This window comes from Bubalus bubalis, chromosome 13 (assembly GCF_019923935.1).
Source record: "Bubalus bubalis isolate 160015118507 breed Murrah chromosome 13, NDDB_SH_1, whole genome shotgun sequence".
Lineage (NCBI taxonomy): Eukaryota > Metazoa > Chordata > Mammalia > Artiodactyla > Bovidae > Bubalus > Bubalus bubalis.
This window is the reverse complement of record NC_059169.1, coordinates 17,310,114-17,323,984: the sequence shown is the minus strand read 5'-3', so window position 1 is coordinate 17,323,984 and position 13,871 is coordinate 17,310,114. Positions and strand designations below refer to the sequence as shown.

At 39.1% G+C, this 13,871-nt stretch overlaps 1 protein-coding gene across 3 annotated transcripts in view; it reads left to right on the top strand.

Annotated features, from left to right (window-relative positions):
* LOC102413807 (ATP-binding cassette sub-family C member 4) overlaps window positions 1–13,871 on the top strand; it is a 500,000-nt gene that overhangs the window by 426,821 nt on the left and 59,308 nt on the right. For all 3 annotated transcript variants that reach the window (XM_045162446.1, XM_025263123.3, XM_045162447.1), the window contains 2 exons: window positions 310–456; window positions 4,258–4,337. In XM_045162446.1, coding sequence (XP_045018381.1) covers window positions 310–456; window positions 4,258–4,337 — 227 coding nt within the window. The remainder of the gene's footprint in view (window positions 1–309; window positions 457–4,257; window positions 4,338–13,871) is intronic.

Below are 13,871 nucleotides of genomic sequence, written 5' to 3'. Positions count from 1 at the left end.
CTTCTGAGTTTTTATTAAAACTTGTAATTGTATTAGGAAAGCCTAGAATGAAGTTGTAGTTTATACCTGATCTTTTCCCCATGTGGTTTCTATTTAATGAAAAAACATAACAATTTTTATATTCTTCCTTATAAATTAAAGTCTTACAGGATCTATTGTATATATACCATCTATTCTATATATGAATTTGCATATAAATTATATTTATAGAATACAACACATAATATCTTTATAAAGTGCATGACATGTTTTAGCATCATTGAAACAAAGGCAGAGATCTTATATTCTGAGTAATGTTTCTTATTTCAGGTTTAATGGTAGCTACCGGCCTTTTCAGCATCACGAGATCTCTGTTGTTAATATACGTCCTTGTTAATTCTTCACAAACTTTGCACAATGAAATGTTGGAGTCCATTTTGAAAGCTCCAGTATTGTTCTTTGATAGAAATCCAATAGGTAAGTCAGACACCAAGCTTATTAGCAAACATGTCTTGTTAATGCATTTAGTACCTGATTACATTTGATGTTTGAAACTGGAGGAGATTCTTAGAAGAAAATCACTGTGCATGTTGATCTATCTTCTACATAAAGCTTTCCTGATGTCTTCTTCTACCAGGGAAAATCTCAATATAGAAGCATATAAACTTTTATTCCAGTTCATGTATATGTGGAAAGATAAATGAATGTTCATTTTGCAGAGGCATATGAAACACACTACAGTTGATGCAAACATAAATCAGTGTTGACTGGTTGCTAAAATGCTGGCTGTGTTCAGATCAGATTAGATCAGTCGCTCAGTCATGTCTGACTCTTTGCGACCCCATGAATCGCAGCACACCAGGCCTCCCTGTCCATCACCAACTCGCGGAGTACACCCAGACTCACGTCCATCGAGTCAGTGATACCATCCAGCCATCTCATCCTCTGTCATCCCCTTCTCCTCCTGCCCCCAATCCATCACAGCATCAGAATCTTTTCCAATGAGTCAACTCTTCGCATGAGGTGGCCAAAGTACTGGAGATTTAGCTTTAGCATCATTCCTTTCAAAGAAATCCTGGGGCTGATCTCCTTCAGAATGGACTGGTTGGATCTCCTTGCAGTCCAAGGGACTCTCAAGAGTCTTCTCCAACACCACAGTTCAAAATCATCAATTCTCTGGCGCTCAGCTTTCTTTATAGTCCAACTCTCACATCCATACATGACTACTGGAAAAACCATACCTTTGACTAGACGAACCTTTGTTGGCAAAGTAATGTCTCTGCTTTTGAATATGCTATCTAGGTTGGTCATAACTTTCCTTCCAAGGAGTAAGGGTCTTTTAATTTCATGGCTGCAATCACCATCTGTAGTGATTTTGGAAACCAGAAAAATAAAGTCTGACACTGTTTCCACTGTTTCCCCATCTATTTCCCATGAAGTGATGGGACCAGATGCCATGAGCTTCATTTTCTGAATGTTGAGCTTCATGCCAACTTTTTCACTCTCCACTTTCACTTTTATCAAGAGGCTTTTTAGTTCCCCTTCACTTTCTGCCATAAGGGTGGTGTCATCTGCATATCTGAGGTTATTGATATTTCTCCCGGCAATCTTGGTTCCAGCTTGTGCTTCTTCCAGCCCAGCGTTTCTCATGATGTACTCTGCATATAAGTTAAATAAGCAGGGTGACAATATACAGCCTTGATGAACTCCTTTTCCTATTTGGAACCAGTCTGTTGTTCCATGTCCAGTTCTAACTTTTGCTTCCTGACCTGCATACAGATTTCTCAAGAGGCAGATCAGGTGGTCTGGTATTCCCATCTCTTTCAGAATTTTCCAAGTTGATTGTGATCCACACAAAGGCTTTGGCATAGTCAATAAAGCAGAAATAGTTGTTTTTCTGGAACTCTCTTGCTTTTTCCATGATCCAGCAGATGTTGGCAATTTGATCTCTGGTTCCTCTGCCTTTTCTAAAAGCAGCTTGAACATAAGGAAGTTCACGGTTCACGTATTGCTGCAGCCTGGCTTGGAGAAATTTGAGCATTACTTTACTAGCATGTGAGATGAGTGCAATTGTGTGGTAGTTTGAGCATTCTTTGGCATTGCCTTTCTTTGGGATTGGAATGGAAACTGACCTTTTCCAGTCCTGTGGCCACTGCTGAGTTTTCCAGATTTGCTGGCATATTGAGTGCAGCACTTTCACAGCATCATATTTCAGGATTTGAAAAAGCTCACTGGAATTCCATCACCTCCACTAGCCTTGTTCGTCATGATGCTTTCTAAGGCCCACTGGACTTCACATTCCAGGATGTCTGGCTCTAGGTCTTGGTGATTTGGATACCTGTTAATGCTCCTAGCATTATGACTTGGTTCTTTTACCTGCGTGAGCCAATTTAATCCTGAGATTCACCCTCTAAAGCAGGCATTCATAGAGCCTCAGAAAGTTGTTACTTGATACCTATAAAGGTGTCACTAAAAGTTTCTGGAGTCTGTATTTCCTAAGTCTAAGAGAGGAAAGTTCAAGCTCAGTCTCTAATGCTGGCCTGGCCAGGGGTGACAGCCTCCTGTGGCTCCAGCTCACCTGGTGCTTCTGGTGAGCCAGGTGCCCTGTGGAGAACAGCAGAGTCACACATCATTCCAGTGGAAACTCAGTCCCCAGCCTCTGGTCATTCACGGTCTTTTTGTGGCTTTGTCTGAAGGGCATTGGAAAGAAGTCACCTGTGACAGAGGTCAGGAAGAGCACCTAGAGGTGCCACATCTCACCTGTAGGCTGTCTTCCCAAAGCCTCAATTATAAAAGAAGTTTAGGAACCTAGATAATATATTTCTCAAGAGTTGCTACATAAAAGTAGTCTCTGTGTATGTGTGTGTGTGTGTGTGTGTAGCTTCAGTTTCTTCACATTTAATCATAAAAAGACTACTGTTAACTGAAAAAAAAAGTACAACCTAAAAATTGAGAATTATGCTTTATTCTGTAGACAAAACTAAGGATTTATGCCCAGGACACAGGCTCTGAGATAACTCTCAGATACTGTTCCAAGAGCATCAAACAATTTCTGTGAATAAAAACAAAACCAGATTCTTCCAGTTAGGTAATTTAGCACTTTTCTGTATATGGGAGAGTGCAAGAGTCTGGGCTCATTGAAATCATTCCTTTGAGATGCATCTTGGCTATTTGGGGTCAATATCCTATGTTTTTCATCCTGAGTTTTCTCAGGGTGCACCATCGGAAGATGGCTGCAGGGTTTTTATGGCTGTGGCATCCTTTGTTTACTGATATGACAGGTGGCATTTTTAGTTCACACTAGATATTTATTAGAAATTCTTATCTTCCAAACCCACAGCCTATAGGATATACTGTTTTCATGGATGCTAAGAAAGTAAATAAAGTTAGCAATGATAAGTGATTTTTAGTCATTAATCGATATTTTAGCTTTTCTGCCTCCATTCCTCTGGTCTTCTTGGTTGCTTAAGCATGATTATGTTTATCATACCCACTACACCCCTGATGGTTCAGATGGTAAAGCATCTGTCTACAATGAGGGAGACCTAGGTTCGATTTCTGTGTCAGGAAGATTCCCTGGAGAAGGCAATGGCAGCCCACTCCAGTACTATTGCCTGGAAAATCCCATGGATGGAGGAGTCTGGTAGGCTACAGTCCATGGGGTCGCAAAGAGTTGGACATGACTGAGCAACTCCACTTCCACCCTGGTAGTAAACTCACAACCTGGATATGGCAGGAATCCACAATTTCCCCAGATTTCCCAAAATGTAAGTTCTGTGAACCATCTTGAGGGAAAAAATTTTAGAGTAGTTATAGTTAAATTTATTTAAAAAGTATCACTTATCAAAATTAATTTGACAATTTTGCTTTTAGCTAAAGCAAAATTAGAGTAACAGGATTAACTTAAGTATTTTGAAACTGGTAGTTTACCAACTTGGCACTTGGTGAGTGTCTCAAGTGGGATGGATGTAAAAGAAGGAAATTTTCTCAAATCCACCAACCCTTCCCGATACAGCCATGAGATTTCCCCCACCAATTCTTTTTAAAAATAATGCCTCAATTTCAGTTTCCCACCCACGGTCATTTGGTATTTTTGCTTCTCTTTAGGTATCATCCTATTTTCTCTTTCTTCACCACTGACATCGGTGTGTTTCATATGAATCTATAATATATTAAATATATATAATTTAAAAATATTGTTTTGATTTGATCATGGATTATTCCTCTTACAGGATCTGTCTGGGGAAATGAGTAATTTCTCATATCCTTTTCATATAGGAAGAATTTTAAATCGTTTCTCCAAAGACACCGGGCATATGGATGACTCGCTGCCCTTGACATTTCTTGATTTCATCCAGGTAATGTACCAGTCCTGTAAGAGTTCTCCCAGAGAATAGAAGAGTACCTGTTTCTCAAGGCCTTTTCACAGGGGCTGAGGGTTGGCCTTTCAGCCTGGCAATGTATCCTGTTACCTTCAGCAGAGGTCATGCTTTGTAAGAGAAAGGGGCGACTGTGATTGGGAGGCTGAGTTAACACAAGTAACCCCTGGGCCAGGAGTGGCTCTACAGTCACATCAAGGTTGGTCTGAAGCAGTGACATGCTAGGTAAGTGGTTCTCCCTCTGCCTTCCAGGTATCTCACCGGATTCCCTTTACTGTGAGCACATTTCATATGCTCACAAAAACAGTCATCTCTCATGGGAAGATAGCCTAGATGAACTAAATTAGGCATTGTATTACCACAAAGGACAAATATTTACTGTAGTGCTTTGTTGTTGTTGTTTTTAATAAAGCTAAGTGTGGTTACAAAGAAAAGATTAGTAAAAATAAGGTGAAAATTGCACTTGAACAAAGACAATAGAGAGCAGTTATTGGAGAGACAAAGTCTTAAATTACAGAATGAAATTACAGAATGAAAGTCATCTCAGAAAATGTTTTTGTAGGCAGAATTTCTTTTCACATGTTGATTGCTTTTCTTAAGGTGTCTTTAAGAAAAAAAAAGACAAATACCTACAGGAATATCTTGTACCCAGCCTTTATTTTGTCTGTCAACTTGAGGGGCTAAAGAAATGACATTGGATCATGTCATCTCTCATCCTCACATTCAGTGTCATTGCTCATATGGGGTGTTTTTTGTATTATTTCATTTTGTCTAATTTTCAATGATTCAGTCTATGCAGACTTTCTTCATTTCCAAGTGTTAATTTTGAAAATGAAGTGCATTTATCAAAACATGCACAGAGAAATGCAGCAATGAATATGACTTAAGACAACACAGCTTATTGGTAAAGGCTTCTTTGGTTGACCAGTGTGAAGTGAGCTGAGACTCAGAGGCAGTGCACTTTTGCTGCGAAAATGTCTGAATTTTTTTTCTCTTCTGCAAACTTATTTTATAAATATGTCCTTCTGGGTTTAACTATATGATTTATCCCCAGAAACAATCTTTCACTATAGCAGTGCCATGTTTTGACTATGATTGTTAATTACATTAAGATTTTGTGAAATCTTTGTGTTTCTTTGCTACCGCTAGCTGGGCCAAGGTTGAGTTTCCAAAGCTGTTTGGTCCACTGTGTGTTTAGCACATGGTTAGCTTCACAGTCAGAATTTGTCACATATCTTTGCATGTTGTAAAGAGGGACAGGGAGAGATGCTGCTACCTGATTTCAGTGTAAAACATTCTTAGTTGTGTGAGAAGAGAAAATTCTAATCTCACTGATTTCCAGTCCCAGCTCTTCCACTTGTAGTTTATCTTGAAGTTTGGGACGTCCAGGTGGAGGTGTCTTGTAGGTCATTGAAAGTAAGAGTCTGGTATTTGAGGGAGAGACCTAGGATGAGCGTGGCACCTGAGTATTGTTTACTGTGCAGGTCATAGCTGGATTGATGAAGATAGATAAGGTTGCCTAGAGAGTGAAACATTTTTTGGGGCCAAGATCAGAAGCTTATGGAAGCCTCAGTATTCAGAGAGGAAGCAGAGAGGGAAGGGAAGCAGAGGAGACACACAATGAACAGCAAGGAAAAGAGGAGGAGATAAGTTAGGGAACTGAGGATGGACAAGTCTGCTCAGTGCAAAAGAGGTGAGTCCATGGAAAGTTATCAGCTGATTTGGAATCAGGAGGTGTCTGGTGAGCCAAGGAGCAGATTTCAGATGTGAAGAAGCCAGACTGCAAAGGGCTGCAAATGCAGGAGGCATGGAGGGAGTTGAGGTGAAGGCAGGCTACTGCTGGTAGGAGTCTGACCAAAAGAGAGAGGTCCATCTGGAATGTAGAGTCAAGGAGGTGTTGCTGGTTGTTGGGATTTGTAGTTTGTGAGTTGGGGGTGTGTGTGAGGTGGTGGGTGATATTCCACCACCTTCCTTCCCTTCATCAAACAAGGGTTAGAGTTGAGGCCCTGAGGTATAGCAGTGAGCCAGGCATGAAACCCTCCCCTCAGGGGTCTCCTCCACCTCACCCAGGGGAGGAAGACATTCAGAGATCCACCCCTTGCTGCCTTTGGAATCCTAATTGTGCAAGTGGAAGGCCTGGAAGGCAGACTGGATGTGGAGGCTGAAGGCAATGAGGGAGCCTGCTTCAGGAGGTGGGCGGAGCTTCTAGGAGGTGACCTTTGATCCCAGATGAAAAGAAAAGGCCACTGTGGATGGTGGGGCAGGAGGGGTTCCTTAAAGCTGAGTTCCCACATGGAATCCAATCTTTTCTCTCTGTTATCACCTGAGGGTGGGGAAGGGAAGGGTCTTGAAGGGGGTTGTTCAGTTTTGTTTTAAAGAACACAGTGCCAAGTGTGTTCAAACTCACTTTTTGGTAACTCTGCTCATCCTTGGTGTATTTGATACTTGATCATTTTCATTTTTATTAATTTTAAAGTGTTTATTTTATATACTTTTCCTCATCTAGTTCCTTCTCGTTCCCTTAAATAAATCTCAGATAATTTAATATTTTGTAATAGTGATGCCAAGTGTGGCTAATGAAAACCCTGGATACTGAGTAGTGGTCCACACTGCAGGACAGTCCACCCCAGTAGATTATGTCACTCAGAGACCACATCTCAACAGAGGGGTGATCATGAGTTTGTACACCATCCTGTGCATTGACTCTTGCAGCTACCAGAAATGTTGCCTGTCCAGTAACATTATAGTCACTGGCCAAAGTGGAGCCATTTGCAATTCCAAAAGAAGAAGGAAAGTAGCATAAAAAAAAATTATGAAGTGTAATTCTACCTGATAATCATTTATGATATCAACAGGTTTAAAGTGCATTGCAGAGCCCCACAGCCTCCCTTTCCAAGCTTGAGTCCTAGTTCTCTCTCATCCTGCCTCTGTCCCACAAAACCACACTCTCCTTCTCTGTAAAACAGAGAAAATAATACAAACTTCCTAAGATTTGTTGAGAAATAGAACAGTCTTATGGACTCTGTGGGAGAGGGAGAGGGTGGGAAGATTTGGGAGAATGGCATTGAAACATGTAAAATATCATGTATGAAACGAGTTGCCAGTCCAGGTTTGATGCACGATACTGGATGCTTGGGGCTAGTGCACTGGGACGACCCAGAGGGATGGTATGGGGAGGGAGGAGGGAGGAGGGCTCAGGATGGGGAACACATGTATACCTGTGGCGGATTCATTATGATATTTGGCATAACTAATACAATTTTGTAAAGTTTAAAAATAAAATTAAATTAAAAAAAATTCTTCATGTAATATCTATGTGCATGTTGAACACTAAATAATGGGTTTCTTTCTCTTGTTTCTTAAAGTTGCTCAGTTGTGTGTGACTCTTTGTCATTCCATGGACTGTAGCCTGCTGGGTTCCTCTGTCTATGGAATTCCCTAGGTCAGAATACTGAAGTGGGTAGCCTTTCTCTTCTCCAGGGTATCTTCCCAACCCAGGGATAGAACCCAGTTCTCCCACATTCCAAGTGGATTCTTTACTATCTGAGTCACCAGGGAAGCCCAAGAATACTGGAGTGGGTAGCCTATCCCTTGTGCAGCAGATCTTCCTGACCCAGGAAACGAACCAGGGTCTCCTGCATTGCAGGCAGATTCTTTATCAGCTGAGCTACCAGGGAAGCCCTGATATTGTCTCAGACAGTTTCCAGGCCCATAAATACTAACTTGTGAGTTTGTATCACAGATTCTAGGTTTGTCATCCTTGAAAATTTTAATGTATACTTTCTCATGTAGGGTCACAATAAAAATAGATTGTTTTCAAGATAGACCATTGAACATTAACTATTTCAAATTAATTTAATTTTCATTCAATTTGCCAAAGTTCCAGATAATATTGAGTAAGGTGTCTCAATTATCTTGTCTACAATTCTTTTCATTAAAATCATTGCTTCCAAGAAGTCTTTCTGTTAGCAAAACAAGTATGAAGATAAGGTATAGAAGTCAGATTTAGGCATTTTAATTTCTTAAAATAAATGTTGGGGACTGCACTGAGCATGTGAACTTGCACAAAACTGCCCTCACCAAACTGCTGTAATTTACTGAGGAAAGTTGAATTACAAAACATTTCTCTCCCTCACACTCCTCATCCACACATACACAACATCAGCAGCTTGGCTGAGCTCACATGATTGACTCTTCACATCCTTTCATGGACACAAAGGGCTAATCTGGGGCTACTTGAGCCACCAATGCTGGTTGTGGTGAGACCACCAGGGAACATGTCATTCCCTCCTCAGCACACACAGAATGCACTGGCTGCAGTTTTATGAATTGAAAGTGCCCAAGAAAAAGAAAATGTGAAGGAGTTGTCTTCAGTTACGTCTTTCCATAAAAGAGAGTGCAAAAGAATAAGCTGCTGCATCTGGATATTGAGAACAAAGCAAGCCTAAGATTTAGCCTAATAGGTTGAATCACTTCCTTTTATAGAAGCACAGAGTGGAACTGCCTTTACTTGTATTAGTACCCATGACCCTTGCATTTCATTGTATAGAGATGTCAGGGAAAGTGTGTAGAAAGCATTCTAGCCTCTGTCCCTGGGCAATGACTTTGTCATTCTGAGATCTCTGTGATGTGTTGATCCCATCCTTTACCCTCTCCCTCAAATTCCCACTGGGGATGTTTAGTGGAGAAGGCAATGGCAAACCACTCCAGTACTCTTGCCTGGAAAATCCCATGGGCGGAGGAGCCTGGTAGGCTGCAGTCTATGGGGTCATGAAGAGTCGGACACCACTGAGCGACTTCACTTTCACTTTTCACTTTCATGCAATGAAGAAGGAAATGGCAACCCACTCCAGTGTTCTTGCCTGGAGAATCCCAGGGATGGAGGAGCCTGATGGGCTGCCGTCTATGGGGTCGCACAGAGTCGGACACGACTGGAGTGACTTAGCAGCAGCAGCAGCTTTTATATTTTAGTGCCTTGTGGATATTTTCTTCCAGACTGTCTTGCCTTTTTTTGTTGTTTTTTATTTTTTAACTTTACAATATTGTATTGGTTTTGCCATATATCAACATGAATCCACCACAGGTATACACGTGTTCCCCATCCTGAACCCTCCTCCCTTCTCCCTCCCCATACCATCCCTCTGGGTCATCCCAGTGCACCAGCCCCAAGCATCCAGTATCGTGCATCGAACCTGGACTGATGACTCGTTTCATATATGATATTATACATGTTTCAATGCCATTCTCCCAAATCATCCCACCCTCTGCCTCTCCCACAGAGTCCAAAAGACTGTTCCATACATCAGTGTCTCTTTTGCTGTCTCATATACAGGATTATTGTTACCATATTTCTAAATTCCATATATATGTGTTAATATACTGTATTGGTGTTTTTCTTTCTGGCTTACTTCATTCTGTATAATAGGCTCCAGTTTCATCCACCTCATTAGAACTGATTCAAATGTATTCTTTTTAATGGCTGAGTAATACTCCATTGTGTATATGTACCAGGGCTTTCTTATCCATTCATCTGCTGATGGACATCTAGGTTGCTTCCATGTCCTGGCTATTATAAACAGTGTTGCGATGAACATTGGGGTACACGTGTCTCTTTCCCCTCTGGTTTCCTCAGTGTGTATGCCCAGCAGTGGGATTGCTGGGTCATCAGTCAGTTCTATTTCCAGTTTTTTAAGGAATCTCCACACTGTTCGCCATAGTGGCTGTACTAGTTTGCCTTCCCACCAACAGTGTAAGAGGGTTCCCTTTTCTCCACACCCTCTCCAGCATTTATTATTTGTAGACTTTTGGATCACAGCCATTCTGACTGGTGTAAAATGGTACCTCATTGTGGTTTTGATTTGCATTTCTCTGATAATGAGTGATGTTGAGCATCTTTTCATGTGTTTGTTAGCCATCAGTATGTCTTCTTTGGAGAAATGTTTATTTAGTTCTTTAGCCCATTTTTTGATTGGGTCATTTATTTTTCTGGAATTGAGGTGTAGGAGTTGCTTGTATATTTTTGAGATTAGTTGTTTGTCAGTTGCTTCATTTTCTATTATCTTCTCCCATTCTGAAGGCTGTCTTTTCACCTTGCTTATAGTTTCCTTTGTTGTGCAGAAGCTTTTAAGTTTAATTAGGTCCCATTTGTTTATTTTTGCTTTCATTTCCAATATTCTGGGAGGTGGGTCATAGAGGATCCTGCTGTGATGTATGTAAGAGTGTTTTGCCTATGTTGTCCTCTAGGAGTTTTATAGTTTCTGGTCTTACGTTTAGATCTTTAATCCATATTGAGTTTATTTTTGTGTATGGTGTTACAAAGTGTTCTAGTTTCATTCTTTTACAAGTGGTTGACCAGTTTTCCCAGCACCACTTGTTAAAGAGATTGTCTTTATTCCATTGAATATTCTTGCCTCCTTTGTCAAAATAAGCTGTCCATAGGTGCATGGATTTATCTCTGGGCTTTCTATTTTGTTCCATTGATCTATATTTCTGTCTTTGTGTCAGTACCATACTGTCTTGATGACTGTGGCTTTGTAGTAGAGCCTGAAGTCAGGCAGGTTGATTCCTCCAGTTCCATTCTTCTTTCTCAAGATTACTTTGGCTATTAAAGGTTTTTTGTATTTCCATATAAATTGTGAAATTATTTGTTCTAGCTCTGTGAAGAATGCTGTTGGTAGCTCGATAGGGATTGCATGGAATCTATAGATTGCTTTGGGTAGTATACTCATTTTCACTATATTGATTCTTCCAATCCATGAACATGGTATATTTCTCCATCTATTAGTGTCCTCTTTGATTTCTTTCACCAGTGTTTTATAGTTTTCTATATATAGGTCTTTATTTTCTTTAGATAGATATATGCCTAAGTATGTTATTATTTTCGTTGCAATGGTGAATGGAATTGTTTCCTTAATTTCTGTTTCTATTTTCTCATTATTAGTATATAGGAATGCAAGGGATTTCTGTGTGTTGATTTTATATCCTGAAACTTTACTATATTCATTGATTAGTTCTAGTAATTTTCTAGTGGAGTCTTTAGGGTTTTCTATGTAGAGGATCATGTCATCTGCAAACAGTGAGAGTTTTACTTCTTCTTTACCAATTTGGATTCCTTTTATTTCTTTTTCTGCTCTGATTGCTGTGGCCAAAACTTCCAAAACTATGTTGAATAGTAATGGTGAAAGTGGGCCCCCTTGTCTTGTTCCTGACTTTAGGGGAAATGCTTTAAATTTTTCACCATTGAGGATAATGTTTTTATGTTTTCAATGGAGATCCAGTTTTAATTTTGATGGAGTGTAATGTGTATTATTTTTTTTTTCCTTTTGTAGTTTATGTTTTTGTATCCTAAGAAATGTTTGGGTATCCTTAGGAGGGTGAAGATACTTTCCTATTGTTCTCCCTTTTTAGAAATTGGTGCATCTTGCATTATTTTTTGTGAATGGAAGAACAGTTAGTGGTTGATGTTTTTTCCTTTTTTTTTTTTTTTTTCCCAGTTATTCTAGCCACATTCGTTAAAATTGGCACTTGGTTACAAATCCTTTGAATCGATGTAAGGAGGTGTGTGTCTGTATACTTTACTTTGTTCCACTGATCTGTTTATCCTTGTAGCAATATTGCAGTCTTGGTTATTGTACATTTTGGTAAGACATGAAATCCAGTAGCTGAAGTCCTCTAACTTTGTACTTCTTTGTTGAGATTATCTTAATCATTCTAGATTCTTTACTTTTCTGTGTAAATTTTAGAAGCCTTTCAATTGATTTTTAATAAAAGTATGCTGGAATTTTTATTAATATTTTCTTTTAGCTCTAGATCAATTTGAGGATTCTGAGTCTTAACAATGTTGAATCTGCAATTATGGATATAGTCTTTCTCTCTGCTTACCTAGATCTTCTTTAATTTTACAAATGTTTTTTAATGTTTAGTGTAGACATTTTATACTTCTTTGGTTAAACTTATTCCTGAATATTTGATGTTTTTTCATTATAGTATTGGATTGTTTTTAATACCATTTCAACTGCTTGTTGGTAGTTTATAGAAATACAGTTGATTTATTTGTGAATTCACTTTGCATTTCTGGAGTTGGTGCTGGTGTTTTTTAAAATTCTGTAGGATTTTTTCATAAATAATCATGCAAACTGTAAATAATGACAGTCTTACTTCTTCATTTCAAATATTTATTTTTTGTGGCTAGAACTTCCAGTACACTGTGGAATAGAAGTGCTAAGACATTCTTGTATTCTTAGGACAAAAAATTTCCAACATTTTTCCATTATGAATAATGTTAACTGTCATTTTTTTCAGGTAGATATCTGTTCAGAGAAGGCAATGGCACCCCACTCCAGTACTCTTGCCTGGAAAATCCCATGGACAGAGGAGCCTGGTAGTCTGCAGTCCATGGGGTCGCTAAGAGTCGGACACGACTGAGCGACTTCACTTTCACTTTTAACTTTCATGCATTGGAGAAGGAAATGGCAACCCACTCCAGTGTTCTTGCCTGGAGAATACCAGGGACGGCGGAGCCTGGTGGGCTGCTGTCTATGAGGTTGCACAGAGTCAGAAACGACTGAAGCAACTTAGCAGCAGCAGCAGCAGATATCTGTTATCAGATTGAACATGTTTCTATTAATTCCTTAATTGCCAAGAATTTTACTTTAAAAAAAATCAAGAATAGATGCTAAATTTGGACAAATATTTTTTTTATACATATCTTCAGATAATCATATAATTATTCACCTTTACCCTTTTAATGTGAATTAAATGATTGGTATTTGAAGATTAATCTTACATTCCTGGAACAAATTCTACTTGGTCATGATATAGCATCTTTTTATTTTTTTATGTATCATTGTGTGTAATTCATTAATATTCTGTCAAGAATTTTTGTATCTGTTGTTCTTGAAGGATATTGGTATGTAATTTGCTTTTGTTAAAATGTTTTTATCAGCTTTTGGTATCAGAATTATGCAGGCCTCTTAAAAAGCCATAGGAAAGGTTTATATTTTGTAAAGGTCAATTTTATTTGTCAGCTTGGCCAGACTGCATTCCCTAGTTACTCAATCAAAAGATAATCTAGGTGTTGTTCTGTAGGTATTTTGTAGATGTGATTAAAGTCTATAATCAGTTGATTTTAAGTAAGGAGAATTATCCTAGATAGTCTGGTAGGCACAATTCAATCAGCTGAAAGGCCTTAAAAGCTAAAGCTTCCTTTGAGAAAAAGATATTCTGCCTGTGGAGAACAGCATCAACTCCTAGCCAGGAGTTTCACCTGTCCTTTGTAACAGCTGGCCCTGTGGATTTAGAACTTGTTTTGTTGATTTTTCTGCTTAAAAGTTAGTCTTCTGTTTCATTCATGTTTGCTTTTCTCCTATTTCCATTCTTATACATACTTTAGTTTAATATGCTGGGTGTTATTTTTTTTTTTAATTAGAAAATGTATCTTAAAACTCTTGACTTTTACTCAACAAAATTAAGAGGAAAATACAGAGATTTCCCATATATTCTCTGTAGCCTTTT